The following is a 20990-nucleotide window of genomic DNA, read 5'->3' on the forward strand; positions in this document are numbered from 1 at the left end:
CCGCCCGCAACGGTAATGCAAGATAACCGGGAATGACTTATACTACTACTGACTGGGATGGGGAATGGGGGATATGGGGGTGGGGATTGATTGAGTGAGTGAGTGAGTGACTAGTAGTCTAGTACTGACCGAGTAGTGAGTACTGATCAGTAGTGACTAGTGAGACAGAGAGAGAGTGGCAACGGATCATCGATGTATGATGATCGAATCCCCCCGTCGATAGACGAGACGACGAGCCATTCGCCAGGCCCAGGCGGGGGAGGTACTCAGTTACTCAACTACTCAGTATGTATTCTTCTCACTGAAGAAGGGGGGACCCCTAGGGGCTAGCTATTTCCCTTGTCTCTCGCGCGCTATACGCTTCCCTTGTAAATCGCATCCCATCTCTTCTCTTTGCAGTTTGCACTGCAAAGTTACACTGCCAGTCAGACTTGGCAGGCTGCGAGGGGAAGGCCCTTTCGGACTTTGTACTGTAGCGGGGACACACCAGAGATGGACCACCACTCCCAGACGCCTGACTGGTTCATGTCACGAGACTACGAGAGAGAGAGAGAGAGAGAGAGAATACAACAGAGCAAAGCCACTGAGGGCGGACTAATTAAGGAAATCTCTTGAGATTCTATGTCGTGGAATTGAAAGGAACAAGAGCAAGGCATCCCATAAGGAGGGTCTGGGATGGAGATGGACTGCAGGCATACAGATTTTACATCTGAGTGGGGGGATTGGGTTGTAGTAGTTGTAGGGCCCCTTTGCCCTTTGGATTCAATAATCATCAAAAATCAAACTTCTCTAGGGTCGACGAAGACTACTCTTGTAGTTGTGGTTGGGGTTTTTGTCCATCCCATTACAGTATGTTGATCTTCCTTTCTCAACGCTTTTATGCACCACAAGTCTTCAGGGCAGGATAATAATTTCCAATGTGGGATTTCTTCAAGTCTCACTGCGTCGCAACCCCCTACCTCCGTTACGATTACTTTACAATCCTTACATTCAGTAGCCATGTTATGTACAAACCGGCATAGTGCACGAACCAACTCGCCGGACCTCCGGCCCTCCCAATGCAAGCCATACATGAAATAGAAGCCAAAGGGGTGGAAGACATCCGGCAGGGCCGGTATCCTCAGGCAGGGGAAGATTCGATCCATCATTCTCGAGCTCTTCGAATAGATATGGCAAGAAAGAGGTGCTTTGCCTACCCTTAGCTTGAATATGCCTCCGCTGTTCCATACACTGACCATGGCCCAGCTAGAAGGGACAAGCCCAGCTGATCTCAACTCATCCCACGACTCGCCTCGCGGGTAAGCGACCCACGTACCCAAGCTCAGTTTGTTCCTCAGGATTCGGTCTATGTCATGAGGAAAGAACTCAGTGGAGCCCATAAATCTTCTGTACAGGTACTCAGCTTCTTCTACCTTAAGCTTCACAACCTTTACCTCCCGTGAGATACGTATTGCGTGGTACTGCACTGGGTTAACGAGTATCGAAGGAGTTCTGAATTTGACAAACCCAAGCTTCTCGGTGAAGAGTTTCACCGAGGCTTCATTATCCTTCTCGGTGGCCATGTAGGCGAAGTCGACGTGATTAGCAATGAACCATTCTTCCAGTCGTCGCACCAGGCTCAAACCAATGCCCTTTCGTCTGTGATGAGGCGAAACTCTGAGGCCCAAGATATAACCCACCACGGCTCGATTCCTGGTTGGGGTAGAGAAGGTTACCAACTTTATTGAACCTTGAATGACACCAACCAATTCGTTATTCAACTCGGCCACCTATAACATATTTTAAGTAAGATTACGATTAGAAGTGAATTGTAATTTTATTTATTACTAATTTCTTCATTCCTAGAGAGAGAGAGAGAGAGAGAGAGAGAGAGAGAGAGAGAGAGGGTGAATTGAAACAAGATATAGATCACAATTAATGGAAAGGAATCGAATGAATAGGTGGTACCAGCATTTTGTAGAGCGGACTGTTTCGGATTCTACAGATGGGGTCGCCCATCGTGTCCGTGAAGAGAAGAACGCTCTGTGCTGGCCCTACCTCGCATCTTCGCTCCAGATCCTCCACCCGACCTCGATCAATTCGACTGTTGTAGCTCCTTATCTTAACCTTCTCTTCAAATGCCATAATCTAAAACACCAACAAACACACACTAAGCTCTTCTCTATTTCACCAGTTGTAGGGACTTGAGATTAATGAACATTCAGTTGTCAAAATTGAATTCAACAGAAACGAGAAAACAAAGGGAGAGAGATAGAGATAGATAGAGAGAGAGAGAGAAGCAGCAGAGGCCACGATCATTACCACTACCACTAGTAGTACTTACTGGCTATTAACACTAGATACTAATTGGGAGGGGGGGGGGGATTGGTGGAGTTGTGAAAATCCATTATTCCATTAGATGGTTAATGAATGGATGTAATAAGGAGAGAAATTAAAGCAAGTAAAGCTATTTATACCTATGGCAGTGGAGATGAGTGGAGAGGATAGGATGCTAGGTTGTGGCCCTTGTGGGAATGTTTCTTCTCTCCTTCTCTGCCATGTCATCATTCATTAACCATTCAACCTTAGACTTGGACAACTATAATACATTGTATTATCATTATGAAGAGGAGAGGAGGGAAAGACAAAAGGGGATTAATAATAGCTCTACCTATTTGCCACTGCTTATGCTTAGGTAGCCCATCCATGTTAGGATAACCTCAGGCTCACGCCAGGATACACGCCTAAGAAACTTGCTTTGTCCCATACCTCCAACCCATTAATTGGCTCATTACTTAACTGAAATTTTATCATCCTTTTTTTTTTTTTTTTGGTAATTTAAAGCTTCTTTCCAAACCCAACATGTTCCATCAATACCGTACAATTAGTGGGCCATCACATGGACATCTAACTAAAATCCCCCATACAACCCGTTAATAAACAGTTTAGATCAAGTCCGCACGCTACGCTGTATAAGTGTATGTTGCCTGGCACCAACATACAACTTTGGTGTTAAGCTAATGACATGGGGTTTAATTCAATTTGTCTTATGAACTTTTGTTTGTTTTATTTATATTATTTTAGAGAGAGAGACGTCGCTTTCTTCACACATTGATATTTTCATTTGTACCCATTTATCTATTCGCATCTTATAGGCTGTAGCCTTGCGTGGTCCTCCCTAAAGACACTTAGATTCGATAGTGAAAGTGAAACCCCACTATGACCGTGTCTCGCTTTCAAACAACTAATGAATGGAAAACACAAACACATATTATAAGGGGAATCAACAAATATAAAACAATGTTAAAAGCCCTAATTGCATCCAATATAAACGTATACACACACACACCCATTCAATTACACATACGGATACATGCCTGTTCTTAGGAAATGGCTCCATTAATATTGACCCTAATTATATTTGTGGCTAGTTAGGGATGGGTAACTCTTGGCCTAACCCTAAGTCCCGCCCCATGATTATGTTGGTTAAAAGAGAGGGCTGGGCTGGGCTGATGTGAGGACATAAAGTGGGACCACATAAAATGTAATTATTGAGCTAGAAACAACCAATGAAGTTGAAACACTCCAAAGACCAAACCTATCCAATATTACCTAAAGTTCTGGTGGAATGGCAATACAAGAAAAGAATTGTATCCATCATAACTACCCATACCAGCCAGCAATCAAGATGGTCATTCGGCATCCCTCCATGATCATCCACTACGTACACCTTAATTACTCTCTCTACCCCCGGTTTTCTTATAATTAAACTGGAACCATTTGGGTTTGGGGTTTTAACAGAGAGATTTAGTAGGGTTATTTCCCCAAATATGAAAAGAAATATAGAGGGTCCAAATCCAATGCACATATGGACCTATAACCCTAATAAGTGTGTAAAGCCAAAATGTTGTGTGTCAATAATACTCAATCTCGCACCCAAGGAAGTACAAAAAGTTGCAGTTATTATGTCAAAAATATAACATGGGCCGTCCTCCAAAGTCTTAAGGATCGAGGAGTACTGAATCATCACTTGCAATTACCAAGTACCCTATTAATGTCTATAGCTGGCTTTTACTTTGTTTAAGTACCCTCTTCCCTACTACTTATGTGGTTATTTTAGTTTAAAGAAGAAGGGAACGGCCAGGCGTAAAAGTAGGCAAATTAAGCAAGTGAGAAGCACATATGTTGGAAGCTTTTCTCTCCTATTTTACAACACACAGGCACACGTGTGGTTGAACCATGCACGCCCAAAGGCACTAAAGATGACGGACGGACGGGGGGTGGGGGCATTGGCCCATTCCTACCAATGCCAAAAGAAAGGCATGTTCACACGTGTGGGCCCCTCAAAAAGCTTTTCATCATTCGGCCCCCTCACAAGTGCTCCCCTCCACCAATGTGAACCACCTGTCTCCTCCCTGTTTTTCTATCTTGGCATGCATTATCATGTCTTCCCTTCCCTGGGCTTTATAAATTATAATGCGTCCATGACTAGCGGGACGGGGCCCATTTAAATAACTAATTAAATAAATAAATTAAAGGACGACTAGGTCCATCCCGGTCCTCTTACGCTTTTTTTTTTTTTTTTGGCTTGGAATTAAATTGTATGGAGCTTCTGGATTGGGCCATCATGGTTCCAACTTCCAAAGTCCATCTTAGAAAAATATCGAGTAGGTGGGCCCGTGGCCCGACGTTGGGCGGGCGCCTGGGCGGAGGATATCCTATCCAATTCCAACATCACTCAATTATCAATCCCACAAACAATACTATTCACTATGGCTACCCCACCGTCACCGTCAGCATACACGGGCGTTAGACTTGGACAGTCCCCGTTCGTACTTGTTGGTATGGTTCCAATAGGAGATGATGCCCTTGTGTGACGGTTCAGCCACCATCAGCGCTATCAGCATGCCATCCAAATGTTTTGGGTTGTGTCTTTGTACTCTTTTTGTAAGTAGATATGCGAATGGCAATTATGTAAATAATAGTATGCATGTATAGTATTTTGATGTATTATTCTGTCATTCTCCCAAAAGCTTAACGTATTCTTTGAGGGGAGGTAGGTAGTCGAGTGAGCTTATAAGCGTGTAAAGGTTAAGCACGAGATTCCCTCGACACTGTACTGTGTGCTTGTGCTTACCACTGATTAATGCAATACAAGTGGCTTTTGTCTAATTTGTGTGCACTCCTGTTTCCTTTTGTGTGTTGTTGCTTGCTTTTGTAGGCTTTCTCGACCCCAATCGAGCGTCGCACGGGGCCCCATCGACTAGCCCCGTGACAGTTGGTATCAGAGCCAGGTTGACACTATTGGTTGTCAAGCCCAACGAGTCCCTGCCGTGCCCCGCAACAACACCAGCCCGATGAAAAATCGTGACACACAAGAGGAGATCCAAGAAGGGATCTCACGGGTTTATTATGAGGATGAGCCTAGAGATAGCTCTCCCAAAGACAAAGGCGTCAGCTCAAACCATAACAAGCGTGACAAGTCAGTTGACAAGCTTGCGACCATGGACAAGCGCATCATGCGCTGTGAAGCAGTGGTCGGAGAAACTCGTGACCGCGTGGACGAGCTTCAACTCAACCTTGAGACCGTGGCTTCGGTCGTGGAAAGATTGGAGGACCAGTTCGGTGATAGCTCCAACAAGCCAGACAACCCCCTAGAAGACCTGGTGAAGTGCCTACAGATCCAGCTCGAAGACTTGAAGGGCGAAGTGACCCTTCTGAAGAGGCTGATGGCCAATACAGCCAGCACACCTACTGCTCTAGCCCCTCCAAAGATCAAAGTCCGCGAGCCTACCTAATATGCAGGGACCCACGATGCCCGGGAGCTTGACAACTTCCTGTGGCAAATGGAACAATATTTCACCGCCAACGAACTTGTTGAGGAGGCGGCCAAGGTGCGTACTGTTGTTATGTATCTTACTGATGTTGCTATGTTATGGTGGCGCAGGAGATGTGCCGATGCAGAGCGAGGATTATGCTCCATTAATACCTGGTCCATGTTCAAGAGCGAGATAAAGCGCCAGTTCTATCCAGAGAACGTGGAGTACCAAGCCCGTCGGAAGCTCAAAAACCTAAAACACACGGGCTCATTGCATGAGTACGTGAAGGAGTTCTTCGCACTATCGCTCGAGATCACGAAAATGTCAGATAAAGACCTGCTCTTCAACGTCGTGGACGGCCTACAACAATGGGCCGAGCTTGAACTCCAGAGACGAGCTCGCCACAGCCATGGCCGTTGCTGAACAACTGGTAGACAACAGACGACCAAGCAAAGACGGCACCAAACCCAACTCATATCAAGGCGTAGGGAAGGTTGGAGGTGATAGGAAACCTTACTACGCGCCCAAGGGAGACTCTGGGCCAAGTAAACCCAACACTATGAAGTTCTATAGGAGACCCTGGATACAGGGGTGGCCAATTTGTGAAGAGAACACCTTCGGCACCATGCTTCATCTGTGAGGGAAAACATTGGACTAAGGATTGTCCTAGTCGGGGGAAGCTCAATGCCTTGCTTGCAAAGCTTAGTGATGATGTGCATAGCGAGGAGGAGAAGGAACCAGGGGAGACAAGAATGGGGGCTCTACGAAGACTCAATGCAATGAAGAAGAAGATGAGCCCGCAAGGAGCATCGAAGATCAAGCCGAAGGGACTGATGTATGTAGACATTCGCTTGAATGGCAAGCCCACAAGAGCCATGGTGGATACAGGTGCTACCCACAACTTTATCTCTGTGAACTCTAATGCCAAACCCATACAAGGTGTAGCTCATGGGGTGGTCTTGCAACTTGGTGACTGGGAAGGGACGATAGACCTCTCAGTCATGCCCATGGATGATTTTTAGGTTGTTCTCGGCATGGACTTCTTAACTCAAGTAAAGGCGGTGCCCATGCCTTTCCTCAACAAAGTGTGCATATTCGAAGATCAGGCTCCTTGCATGGTTCCAGTTATGCCAGAGACCACGTCCACCCCCAAGATGCTCTCAGCATTGCAACTCAAGGATGGAGTGCGGAAAGGACATGCCACTTACCTAGCCACATTGGTGGACTCCGACCTGCCTGACCCACCAACCGGGCATATCCCGCCAGCGATTGCTATGACACTAGAAGAATTTCAGGATGTCATGCCTCCCACATTGCTGAAGAAGCTTCCCCCAAGGAGAGAAGTTGATCACAAGATTGAGTTGGAGCCTGGAACCAAACCACCGACACACCCGCCATACAGAATGTCTCCTCCTGAGCTGGCCGAGCTACGAAAGCAGTTGAATGAGTTGTTGGATGCTGGACTGATTCGGACTTCTAAGGCCCCTTTTGGAGCACCAGTCCTGTTTCAAAAGAAGCATGATGGATCTCTTCGGCTCTGTATTGACTACTGAGCTCTCAACAAGCTCACCATCAAGAACAAATATCCCATACCTTTGGTGGCCGACCTCTTTGACCAGCTCAGCAGGGCCAAGTACTTCACTAAGCTAGACCTGAGGTCGGGGTACTATCAAGTGTGCACAGCTGAAGGAGATGAACACAAAACAGCTTGTGTTACACGATATGGGTCCTTCGAATTTCGGGTCATGCCCTTTGGGCTCACCAATGCTCTAACCACCTTTTGTACATTGATGAACAGAATATTTCATCCCTACCTTGACCAATTTGTAGTTGTGTATATTGATGACATTGTAATTTACAGTAGAAACTTGGAGGAACATGTTGACCACCTCCGTACTGTTTTCCAGGTCTTGCGGGACAACAATCTATTTGTTAAGAAGGAGAAATGTTCTTTTGCCACAGAAGAGGTGGCCTTCCTCGGACATATAATCCGAGCAGGCACAATCAGCATGGATCCAGCCAAAGTCAAGGCCATTCAAGATTGGGCACCGCCCACCAGGGTTACCGAACTTCGCTCCTTCCTTGGTCTCGTGAACTACTATCGAAGATTCATCTCTGGATTCTCAGCATGAGCCACTGTCCTCACCAACTTACTGAAGAAGACTAGTACGTGGACCTGGAGTGAACGTTGCCAAACAGCTTTTGATGACTTGAAGAGAGCTGTCTCAGCAGAACCTGTCATCGACTTGCCTGATCCAAGCAAGCCGTATGAGCTACACACAGATGCTTCTGATTTTGCTATTGGTGGGGTCTTGATGCAAGAAGGACATCCTATCGCCTTTGAAAGCCGCAAATTGAATGATACAGAGAGGAGGTACACTGTGCAAGAGAAGGAGATGACAGCCATCATCCACTGCCTCCGCACATGGCGACACTACCTGCTTGGCTCCAAGTTCGTGGTCAAGACTGACAACATAGCTACTAGTTATTTTCAGTCACAGAAGAAGCTGAGCCCTAAGCAAGCTCGATGGCAAGATTTCTTAGCGGAGTTTGATATGACTCTAGAGTACAAGCCAGGGCCGATGAACAGGGTTGCTGATGCACTTAGCAGGAAGGCCGAGCTTGCAGCACTATCCACAGGTGAAGGTCCATCGCAAAGCCAGATCAGACTGGACATCATTAAGAGCATCAAGGAAGGACTCCAGAAGGACCCCATCGCTCAGAGCCTATTGATAGTGGCTCGTGAAGGGAAGACTAGGCGGTTTTGGGTTGAAGAAGGCCTTCTTTTGACAAAGGGAAGGTGGATATTTGTACCGAGAGTTGAAGACTTGAGGAAGATTCTTCTACGTGAATGTCGTGACAGCTTATGGGCAGGACACCCTGGGTGGCAGCGTACCTTGGCACTTCTACAACTTGCCTACTATTGGCCTCATATGGAGCAAGATGTTCGAGAATACACAAGAACATGCCTGATTTGCCAGCAAGACAAGCCTGAGCGTGCCAAGCCTCTTGGACTCCTACAACCTCTTCCAACTCCCTCACAACCTTGGGAGAGTTTTCCATGGACTTCATCAACGGTCTTCCTAAAGTGGGAGACTATGCATCCATCATTGTTGTCGTTGATAGATTTTCCAAGTATGCCACTTTCACCCCAGCACCAAGGCACCTTTCAGCTGAAGACACGACCTACCTTTTCTTCAAGCACGTGGTGAAATATTGGGTAGTCCCACAGAACATTGTTAGTGATCGAGATCCCCGATTCACTAGTGCTTTATGGACAGAACTATTCAAGCTTCTTGGTTCAAACTTGAACTTCTCCAGCAGCAGCCACCCAGAGTCAGATGGGCAGACAGAGAGAATGAACTCCCTCCTTGAAGAGTACCTCCACCATTTTGTATCAACTACACAGAAGAATTGGGTTTGATTGCTGGACATTGCACAATTCTTCGTCAACTCACAAAAGAGCTCCTCCACCAATCAAAGTCCTTTTGAAGTCATCACCGGCCAGCTACCAAGATGTCCGCACAGCATCACCAACGACCATCAAGGAAGAAGCCCTCGAGCCTTCACTTTCACCAGGGAATGGAAAGAATGCCTTGACATCAATCGAGCCTCCCTAGAGAAAGCCTCCAGAAGAATGAAGAAATGGGCCGATTTTGGTAGACGACCCAAGAACTTCCAAATAGGTGACCTGGCCTTAGTAAAACTCCATACCCATTGCCTTAGGTTCTTTCGAAGAGTACACCCCGGGCTGGTGAGAAAATATGAGGGACCCTGCAAAATAATAGCCAAAGTAGGAGCTTCAGCCTATAGGCTCAAATTACCCCTGGCTAAAAGTACACCCTGTCTTTCATGTAAGCCAACTTAAACCCTGCCATGCCGACAGCCAAGATACCTCCCGAAACCAAAGTCAACGCCCACACCCATCCTACCAACCACCCAAGAACCGATCCCTCGACTCCATCATCGACCATATGTTGTCCCAGTCCTCCCAAACATCAAAATGGGAGTACCTGGTGAAGTGGAAGGGACCTGCAGAAGAAGACACCTAGGAGCTAGTAGAAGACCTCCTTCCGTTCGCGGAGAAGCTGGACGAGTACCTGAGGAAGAATCTTCGATGACGAAGATTGAATTGAGTGGGGGAGACTGTGACGGTTTAGCCACCATCAGCGCCATCAGCATGCCATCTGATGTAACCATTTTCGGCTACGTACCAATGTTTTGTGATGTAAAATTTTTTGGCTAAGTACCTCGTTATTTGACCCGGTGGTGGCGTGCCTTAGTGACGAACTACTTGGTGGCGAACTCCTTGGGGGAGAACTGCTTGGTGAGGAACTGCTTGGTGGTGAACTGCCTTGGTGGCGAACTGCCTGGGGGTGAACTGCCTTGGTGGCGAACTGCCTGGGGGTGAACTGCCTGGTGGCGAACTCCCTGGTGGTGAACTGCCTTGGTGGCGAACTGCCTAGGGGAGAACTACCTGGTGGCGAACTCCCTGGTGGCGAACTGCTTGGTGGTGCTCCCTGGTGGCGAACTGCCTGGGGGCAAACTGCCTTGGTGGCGAACTTCCTGGGGGCGAATTGCCTGGTGGTGAACTCCCTAGGGGTGAACTGCCTTGGTGGCGAACTGCCTGGTGGCGAACTCCCTGGGGGCGAACTGCCTTGGTGGCGAACTGCCTGGTGGCGAACTCCCTGGGGGCGAACTGCCTTGGTGGCGAACTGCCTGGTGGCGAACTCCCTGGGGGCGAACTGCCTTGGTGGCGAACTGCCTGGTGGTGAACTCCCTGGTGGCGAACTGCCTGGCGAACTCCCTGGTGGCGAACTGCCTAGCGAACTCCCTGGTGGTGAACTGCTTACTAGGCGGTCGATGCCTTAGAGAATGTTGGAGCTCTCTGGTGCGGCGCAATCCGACTGCCCTCAGCATGAGGTGGTCTTCTTTCCTTTGTAGGCTGCGGGAGATGAGGGACCTGCGAGAACTTCATATTTTCCTCCTCTTTGTATGTGGCGGGAGCTGAGAGACCTGCGAGAACTGAATCTTTTCCTCCTCTTTGTAGGTGGCGGGAGCTGAGGGACCTCCGAGAACTCCATCTTTTCCTCCTTGTAGGTGGCGGGAGTTGAGGGACCTCCGAGAACTCCATCTTTTCCTCCTTGTAGGTGGCGGGAGCTGAGGGACCTCCGAGAACTCCATCTTTTCCTCCTTGTAAGTGGCGGGAGCTGAGAGACCTCCGAGAACTCCATATTTTCCTCCTCTTCGTAGGCGGCGGGAGCTGAAGGACCTGCGAGAACTGAATCAGAGGTCCCGGGGGTATTTTCCCGGTGGGGGCTCTCCGATGCTTAAGTTAGCACTCTTATTGTAGAGAGCTTTGAAGATAATATGAGAGAGCTAGAGAGCAGGGTTACTTCCCTTTTTTTCCCATCCCCCTCCCCTTTGGGGGGTGAGGTCTTTATATACCGGAGTCCTCGCGGGTTAGGTGGGTGAAAAGCCTCCAAACGGTAAGACTCGTCGCATCCTGTCAGAACCGGGGTACGGTGGTGAACTCCTTGAGGTCATCAGGCTGGCGCTTGTGTCAGGCGGCTAGGTTGGCGCCTGGGCCGGGTTGTCAGAGGGGTGCCTGCGTCAGTCGGCGGGTCAGTGTCTAGGCCAGGTCATCAGGTCGGCACCTATGTCAGTCGGCAGGCCAGTGTCTAGATCAGGTCGTCAAGCTGGCGCTTGTGTCAGTCGGCGGGTCAGTGTCTAGGCCAGGTTCGTCGATGGGCGCCTTGGCCAGATCATGCGCTAGGCTGGTCCAGGTCGGCCAGGTCGCGTGTGCCGCGCGCAGGTCGCATGTAGGTCACGCCAGGCCGGCCAGACTAATGCCCGGGTGGGTCACCAACTTCGTAAGTTTGTTGGCTGGGTATTTTCCTAGTTGTCACGAGGTGCCACGTGTCACAACAGAAGGTGCTACTCCGAACAGCCATTGCGGCTATACATCGAGAATATCTTGCCATGCCATAAAGGACAATAGTCTAGATCTGCTACTTGTAATTGTTCCCACATTTATATCCAAAGAATACTACCACGGTGTATTTGAAACATTTCCCCGTGAATAATAAGGGAGATATTCCCAATGGCAGATGGGACCAGATCGGAACTCATTTGCCAATCAAATTAACTAAAGGTTCCAATTCAATGTCTTCTCTTTTGTCCAACTTCTTTGACAGATGGTATTATAATAATCAAATTCGCACACTTTAATAGAACACTCAGGAGTCAGGATCTGCTACCCACACTCTGTTTTATCCATGAACAACGACGCTGTGTATTTAGATCATCTCCCCATGAATGATACGAGAGAGATTCTCAATTCACAGCAGTAATATGTGGTGTAAGTAAAAGATGTGAGAACAGATTGTGGGTAGCAGATCATAGAGAATATGTCATATATACGCTGATATAAAGCGCAGGAAAGTATAAGAAAAATGTAAGAAATCTAAATTGAATGTAGGCCGGGGATTGAGCCGAGACAACGCAAGGGACAAGAAGACAAAGGTTATGTTTGGCATAGTTGGTGTTTCAACCTGCAATATTATCAGTTGAAAATTGAAACACAATCATCACTGTTTGTATTTAACCTGTTTGATGAGAAACTTGTGTTTATCGTCCATGTCCATGTGAGCATCACACCGACACATGTGAATACGGATACACACGATACAGAATTCTGAATTCTAGCGCCCCTACAACTAGCCCTTTCTGAGAATGAAACATCAAATTAACTCAAATGATGTTTCTTGAAAGTTGAAACACACCCTGATAGGGATTTTTATGCAATGACTCTTTTTAACTCAAAAACAGACTCCAACCGATGCCGATCGAATAGAAAGATTTAAATAAATAAATAAATAAACTCAAAAGGCGGTGACTCACGTTCATACTTTAAAAACAGTAAAGGTACAAAACGGCCCTAACAAGGGAGAAGCTAGGTATAGGTGCAAGCGTTAGACGAGTTTTCCTCTCTGGCGATTCTGCATACAGTATGTCCCAACTCCCAACTACTTTCATTTCATTTCAATTCATATATTGATTCGGTTGGCCGGAGACCATCGATATAGTCGGACCATCCTGATCCGAATCTATAGGACAGGGTACAGTAAACCAAGGGCGACATTTTGAATCGAATCAGAATCAGTCAATCAGAGGCAGTGTGGGTCAACCGTCAACGTGTGTCGGTGTGAAACGGAAACCTCAATCCGGGTCCAACTTTTCTATTCACTATTCAGCACGATTGTATAATCATAATTGTATTCACTAGCTATTCGGTGTGGGGAGATGACACTTGACAGGCGTTCCATGTAAAAAGCTTTCGGATTTTTGATCACTTTGTGTTTTGGTCCTACGTTTGTACGAGTGTTTCCTCATGCCCGCAAATGAGTTGGTCACACATCAAATATGGGTGCAGTCCACGTCAGTTTAACGCAGCAAGGATACACAGACAAACGGACACCAACTCTAATCTAAATTCAAATTTATTTTGCACTTTGGATTCCGGCTTCCAGGTATACCCTTCTTATTACTTCTTACTTACCTTCTCAGACTCGGACGACGATTATGGCTTAATACATCTTCTCCAGTGAAAAACAGGATCAAACACAGAAGAGAACCGATAATGAGATCAAGGTACTAAATTGCAGCCTCTACATGATTGCTGATTCTGGGTCGTTTTTTAATCTCTGTTTGTACAACTCCAAATTAAGTCAAAGTAATGGGTTTTCATCTTGTTTTAATTTCTGTACCTTGTGTTGGTCTTCTGTGATTTGGGGTTTGATTAGTTTCTGCAAGTGATGAAGTTGCAGCTTCTATTCCAACTTTGATGCTTGACAACTGTTAAGTTGCCTTCTTACTATGTAAGCGCGCTGTCCTTTGATGTGGAATCATTTTATTGGTGAATATGAATGAGTACAGACTACTAGCGTAGAAGTAGTGGGAAAATGTCCTAGCTATCTAGAAGTTGTATCTATATTATCTGTATCAGTAATGTTAGTAAATGAATGCTTGTAACCTATAATCTGTTACTAATGCATTCACTGGGATAGTTTGGATAGGAAAAAAAAAAGACTATAAAAGCTTCAGAAATAACTAGCAAATCAGAAAGTGCTCATGCCTCAATGAGAAAGCGTAGTACTGTTGTCTCTTGGATGGGCAGGACCCAATGGTCAGGAGCAAAGTTGAAAAAACTCAACGATTCAAAATTTTGAGTTTGCAGTGAGACTGCCTCATCATAAGAACTTTGTATGAAAGTGTTCTGTTCTGTCAAACCAATCACACTTTAGCAGCTAGCTCATCATCACCATTAATTAGTAAAGCGATCCCTTCCCACCCAAAATACTGCTCAATTAAAGTGATATCCGATGAAAGTCCGTCCGTTGTGGTCGTCACTACTCACTTGCTGCTCTAAAAATTAATGAGCTAAACGCTAAATCAGTTGCGTGCTGAGTACTAAGATGTAAGATTATCGGGAGTGAAAGAATGCATTAATGAGCTTTATCCGTTTAATTAAGCAAGCACTATCACCTGATCATCAATCACTCTTGGTGGGCAAGATATTTTTGTTTCTTTTTTTTTTTCCTTGTTCCACTTATAACTGACCAAGATTTTTAGGTTGATATAGGACAACGCTTTCATGATATTTAGAGCTGAAAGGGTTGACATGTGGCAGTTAAGCAAAAGGTTAATTGTCACAGATGTAAAGATGGGGACAATCTCATTGCCAAGTGGCAACTGGTGTTTCTTAGCTTTGAGGTAGCTAGCTAGCAAGAAAACTATAAGAGGCACTGGTTAGGAGAAGAAGAAGGAAGAGACGACTGGAGAAACAGCACCGACACCTCATTTAATTACCAAACTAGTTATAAGTTGGAAAAAGAAATCGCCTGGGCAACGAAACTAGCTAAAATTAATGAAAGAATTAGAAGCAAATAAGGATCGAAAAGAGGAGGAAGTAGTACTTACAGGAACAGTTGTTTTCCTTGGACAAAAACGAGGCTCCCTCGCAACTGGCATAGCCAGCCACCGATGACTTACGGCACTATGACTGTGTGCGGTGTCCCAGGCCCAGCTGAGATAATGGGTCGCCAAAGGACCACGAAAGGGGGGGGGGGGGGGGTTGATACTTGCTACACTGCTAGAGATCTTCCTCCACTATATATCTGATGATCGATACAGCTCCGATCGAGCGAGGGTGGACTCAATTTAACCCTCTACGCCTTGCATTAGGCCAGGTCTATACGTACCCACTTGCAACAAACCCAACACTCCCGAATCCCCCACCCTATCTTCCTTTGCTATCTGCACCCTCTTAACGTTATCTAGATTCTTTGCACTAGTACTACCACAACTATTCCAGTAATTATATATATATATATATATATATATATATATATATATATATTGGGTAAACTCACATACCAGCAGTCTAATTAGAATGGTGGTATAAATTACATTAATCCTCTACTAGCTATGAACACAGACCAACTTGGTTTAAATGATTGATTTCCCATCATTTCTCTCTGTAGAGCTAGCACCCCGGCCCAAAAAGATCAAGTGGTTGGGGAGTTCAGTTAATCCAATTGAACTTTCTCTTAGTCCTTCTCAAACTTTAAGGTGGGGGGCCTTAGAAACTGGATACATGGGATGTTCCTCGCTTAAAAGTTAAAAAAGCATGCATGCAGTGCAATCCTCTGCATTATAGAATTTGCATTAATAATGTGGTGGGGCATTAATTGGTGATTGCCCATTGGGGACTACGGACTACTCTAACAGACAATTATTTGAGGCTATTTTGGCCATTTCAAACCTCATGGAGGGAAAATGGGATTTCTTTTTTCCTCCCTTTTTCTTTTTGCTTTGGCATCTGCTGCCACGAGGGTACGGATGCAAAGAACCTAGATGATGCAGAGGTATATATAAGCCAAAATGTATGAAGTGATCATGGGTTAGCAAGTTTCAGAGTCATAATGCAATTGCAACTAGACTAGAACATGATCGATCAAATGGCATGGGGTCAGTGTGTGTGAAACACTACTTCATCCTCTTCTAACTAATTCTATTCCAATCCTGTTATAGCAAGAGTAAGACATTCCCTCATCAAGCCTACAATAATAATAAGTTACTACAGGCAGTTATGGGCAATGAAAAGCTAGGCTAGGCTAGCTAAATAGGCACATGCCACAGCAAGCAATCAATCAATCACAAGGGAATGTGAATCAAAAGTACATGTGAATGATTTTATATATGCATATTGATCTGTGTTTCTCTGCCTTGCCCGACAATTTGCACCTACAACACATTATACAGCATGGCCCGGAAAACAATGGCCGGGGTTCCACTAATTCCACTTCCCAGCCACAGACAATTAATGATTAAACCGTGAATGCATGCACTCATCATGCAATAACACACACACTATATATATATATTTGAATAATTTGGTTTAATTGCACAAGAATTTCATCTTTAATTTTCATCTGCTAATTGTGATCTGCAGGTTCCCAGCTAGCTAGGGCTAGCTGTTAAATAAATAAATTAAAGTGCCTATATATCTAATTAAGTTCTATCAACTTTAATTTGATATGCATGTAGTAAGTAGTGATTAAAACAAAAACTAGTTATTAGTAAATTAAATCATGCATGCATCACTTGATAGAAATGAAAAGAAGCCGGCCCTTAACATTTATGATGATTGGGGCCGGGAACATATATTATAGAGATGCATATATGGTAGCTATGGAATGGATATGTAGTTATGTATGTATGTACCTTCATAGGGTTCCTTGTTTTTTTTCATATATTGAGTGAACCGTATCAGAGTTAGGATTTTCATCATCAATTTCAAAAACTGCCAGCTCTGACTCAAGAACAGCAGGCTGCACATATAATATATATTGCCGCTGGTTCGGCCACCAATGTTGGCCTTTTGTGACTCACTTGACTCTTGTCCAGGTGACTTGCAATGAATCGTCTAGTGTTTAGTTGGCAAGTCACAATTCCAACAGGTAGGGATGACAATGACACCTAAAACACAACCCCCCAAGATACAGAATGGAACCAGCTCTAACCTTGCACAAAATCCTGTCCTCTATACAAAAAACATTACTCAACTGTTGAAGTGCACAGCCAAAACCTAGTGATGATGATAACCCTCCAACTATGCCAACTAGGCCTTTTGAAGTGGCCAAACTCAACGACTTTGTTAGTTTTGTACTTTTGTGGAGAAGTCATAGCTAGGTTGTACGTGAGCTCCTCAATGCCATGCCGTGCCATATATAAAAAGATTCCACTATTGTAGTTCTTTTAATCTTTCTAGGTTTTGCACCTGGTGTTTGTTGTTATAATTAAGGCTTAGTTTGGAAAAAGTACAAATATTGTAATAGAATGCAAAATCTTATATTTTGCATTATTTTATATGTATTTGCCTAAACTGCACCAGCGATAGAGTATAGTAGTATACAATTGCGCTGCTCAAGAGTTGCAATTACGTATATATACTCAGGTAATCGCCTCCTGAGTTTGATCCCTGAGCACAAATTAACAAAGGTACAATTCAGAATATATAGCAAAAATGTACTCTAATAATGCAGGAAGCAGCAAATAGAACTAGGAGCTACCCATTCAGCACATCGTCTTTTTGCTACAATATAATCCCAAAATGGCCTATTCGGTATATCGATCATGGAAAAGCTTCAACATTTTAAGATCTTTGATACCTATCTGCTTAGAGCTTCAATTTATAATTATTTTTCACATGGTACCATTTCCTGAACGAAAACATAATCTTTAGTCTTATGCCTATGGCATGCAAATACCCCCCTCCCTCCGTTAGTTTTTAAGATGGGAAACTATTGCAATGCATTAATTTTTTTTTTTCCAAAATACCAAATATTTCCTTAACCAACTTTGTCAACCCGAGCTCCGAGAGTGACCTGGCAGAAGCGCCAGATCGGCACGGCAGCGGGCCCACAACCTGAGCCCCGAGCTCCCCAAAGAAGGAACCTACAACCTGAGCCCCGAGCCAAAGAGTCCTGAGCTCCCCCAAAAGAAGGAACCTACGACCCGAGCTCCCCAAGGAAGAACCCAGCTCTCCTTTGGAGGTCCTGAGCCTTACAAGGAGCATAAAAGGCAAAAACCCGAACTGCCCACCTAGGGGCAGTTCGGGCCACACTTCTATCCGAACTCAAGACTTCACCTCACACACCATTTCGGCTCCAAGTCGCCTGACTAAAAAACCGTACCTGACGAACAGGAAGCTCGTACACGGAGGCGGCACACCTGACTGATTAGGGGTTCGACACATGGCAGCCACCCTCCAACGGCCACCTGCCACCGCCATCTCAGACGTTATGACACCCGACCTGGCGTTTGGCAGAGGTTATGACACCTGAATTGGCGTTTGGCAGAGATGATTACACCTGATCTGGCGGAGGTAATGATGCCCGATCTGGTAGAGGTATGGGAGTGAGTGTACCGGGGTAATTATAAAAGGCCCCCTTCCCCCAAAGAATGAGGTATTTGATTCTTGCGCTTTCTGGTCTTGAAGTTCTTCATTCTCCTTGCTTTCTCAAGAGCACTAACTTGAGCTTCGGAGTGTTTCAATCGGGTTCCTCCCCGAAAATCTCCATTCTCTTCCTTGTTTCAGGCACCTCCAATTCCATCAGAGGCGAAGTAACTGACAACTAGGATCGACCGGATTACGCATCATCAGCATCCATTATAGCTAAAAGTCTGTTTGATAAAAAGGTAAATTTGTCAGTGCAAAACTAACCTAATTTTACAATTTATATGAACTGTTTTACACTCTGCATATTTGCATTTACACTTATTTGCATCATTCCCAAATGCAGTGGCTCAATTTGAAAAGAGTACAACTACAATTATGTACAATCCAAATATATATACAAAACAATACAATGTACAAGGTTTTGCACTCCATACATTTGTATTTATAATCCTTCCAAATGGAGAGGCTTATAGACCTGACAGAAAACCCAATGTAGATTTTTTACTGCTGAAGTGACTGAACTAAATGATGACTTATTGCTTTGTCTTTTCGTATATAAAATGATTAAAAAATACATTCGAGAATGTATAGTAAATAGTAATGAACCCTGCAGTAAGTTTTTGCCATCAAGAATAACTAAAAGACAAAGCAATAAACCATTTTCCAGCTTCAGCCTCTTCAACTGTTATCAAATGGCCCTTTATATTTTTTATTTTACAAAAAGTTAAAAATATACTCAAAAAATTTGAGACCCTAAACAAGTCTCCTGGAGAGGTTAGCCTACAACAATGGACAAGCATATACTTTGTAAAGTGAAATAGTACCCTTGCACATATTCATGAAGAATTAAGAGCTTCACAAAGCAATATGCATGTCTAGAACATCCTCAAGATCTTTTTGACAAGCCAAAGATTGGCCACACAAAATGAAGAATAATCTACCAGTGGATTTCTTTTATTTTTTTAAAGATCTTTCTAGACTTACAATAGCAGGGCAGAGCTTGGGCAGGCTGGTTTAAGGCTGACCATATCCAACCCTAAGAGACATGGAACATGGGCCAGGTATGGGCCCATCTCAAACTGAGTCATAGCATAACTGAGGCCAGGTTTGGAGGTCTTTATATTCATGTTTGGTACCTTTACTTTTTCATTTAGGCTTCATTATTCAATAGGAATATAATAAAGAAGATTGTATATAAATATTATTTGTAGAATAAACATAGACAGGGAATGTTCCAACTAATCAAGTTATTTAGCAAAGAAATTAAAGCAGAACAATTAAATAGTATGGGAGCAAAATGGCCCCACAAGTTCCTCTAGCTATCCTTCGTTAATGCGACAAATTTGAGTCCAAAAATACTTGCCATGTGACCACAATAAGCCCATTTTTTTCTGGGTAAGTATAACATTAAAGCCTTAAATGGTTAACATTATTTGTAGAGAATACTAATAAAAGGTGGGACAGAGGGATGCAGTGAATTGGAGAGTTGAGCAGGTAGTCTATCTAGAGAGGATCACCTACTTGATGGTTTTGGTTGGCACGTCACCCTCTACATGGCGGAATGATAGAAGGTTGTGTGTGGTAGCTCTCTACTTGACTCAATTACGAAGCTATTTTCCATGCAAATATAACATTCATAAGGTCTGTATTCATACATGTTTGTGCATATATGAATGAATGTGGACCCAAACTAATCATATGCATAGTAAAAATGTACTCTAGAGTGCACATAACAGTGCAAATACATAACATTCGCATACATACTTAGCAAGAATACACAATGTATTATGTATGTAAACACTATACTACAGAGGGAAGGACAAGCTTGGGTTGGAATAACCCGGGCCATCAGTTGAGCTTCAGCTGACTGAGGCGTCACTCCCAAGTCCCAAGTCCAATCCAAGTGGATTCAAAACTGAGTTTTCAGGCCCAGGCCCATCACGGAACTCAGAATATAAACCCCCACGACCCGTGCAGATTGCAAAAGCTTAGGTCGGGTGGTGCACCAACGTTACAGCCTAAATAGCACAAGGTCATTATAACCAGTACGATTGAATGCAAAGACCAAAACAATGGCCGGGTGTACTAGTTTCTCTCTCTCTCTCTCATATCCTCTAACCACAGCAGAGTTGGCTACTTCAATTCATTTCTGTCTCATATATGTTTTATGAACTTATCAATTTGTGTACTGGATATGAAATAAATAAGAAAACTTTTCACTTGAATTGGTCTCTTCCCACTATAATAAAATAATAAATCTAGTGTATCATTAACAGGGACGATTTCTTAAAGAATCACAAGAGTCGGCCCATTTCAAGCATCAGCCCTAGTTTAAGAATGTTCTAACTAGAGCTGTTACCGGACTGCTACTCTGCTACTCCCCAGTTCAGTGGACATGAGGGATCACAAAGGGCTTCATTCCTATCACCTCTAACTTTAGTAAATGCAGCCGGCCATCAGCCGTGAACCACTGAAGTGAGGAGATTACATGGTCACAACACAATTCGGGAGTAGGGGACTCCCCATGCAGTAACTAAAATGTAAACAAACCGGTGTTCGAAAGAAAAAATAAAACATCATTTCTGAAGTTTGGATTAAAATAAGGTTTTTAAAACTAAATCAGACAATGAACCGGTCAGGGGTCCGGTTCCCAGGTTGAACAGTTC

At 44.5% G+C, this 20990-nt stretch overlaps 1 protein-coding gene across 4 annotated transcripts; it reads right to left on the bottom strand.

Annotated features, from left to right (window-relative positions):
* Nucleotides 1-595: 595 nt before the first annotated feature.
* LOC148868525 (putative N-acetyltransferase HLS1-like) lies at nt 596-14938 on the bottom strand. Of its 4 annotated transcripts, none has more exons than XM_088970231.1 (3): nt 14781-14938; nt 1948-2127; nt 596-1769 (listed from the first exon to the last, which is right to left on the bottom strand). In XM_088970231.1, the coding sequence occupies exons 1-3, from the start codon at nt 14829-14831 to the stop codon at nt 780-782; spliced, it is 1221 nt and encodes a 406-aa protein (XP_088826357.1). In that variant the 5' UTR covers nt 14832-14938; the 3' UTR covers nt 596-779. The 4 variants fall into 4 exon arrangements, with proteins under 4 accessions (XP_088826357.1, XP_088826360.1, XP_088826359.1 ...); XM_088970234.1 differs by lacking the exon at nt 14781-14938 and adding an exon at nt 2457-2596; XM_088970233.1 differs by lacking the exon at nt 14781-14938 and adding an exon at nt 2324-2426.
* Nucleotides 14939-20990: the final 6052 nt, after the last annotated feature.

Source organism: Nelumbo lutea, chromosome 2 (genome assembly GCF_056320005.1).
Source record: "Nelumbo lutea isolate HS-2025 chromosome 2, American lotus-T2T, whole genome shotgun sequence".
Classification (NCBI taxonomy): Eukaryota; Viridiplantae; Streptophyta; class Magnoliopsida; order Proteales; family Nelumbonaceae; genus Nelumbo; species Nelumbo lutea.

What these genes read in the sequence shown, in the direction of transcription:
- LOC148868525 (XM_088970231.1), bottom strand. Translation starts at nt 14,831, where the DNA reads ATGCCAGTTGCGAGGGAGCCTCGTTTTTGTCCAAGGAAAACAACTGTT. An exon ending in CAAGGAAAACAACTGTTCCT is followed by an intron (nt 2,128 to 14,780) that starts GTAAGTACTACT and finishes TTGGTGTTTTAG; the next exon opens with ATTATGGCATTTGAAGAGAA. An exon ending in GTCCGCTCTACAAAATGCTG is followed by an intron (nt 1,770 to 1,947) that starts GTACCACCTATT and finishes AATATGTTATAG; the next exon opens with GTGGCCGAGTTGAATAACGA.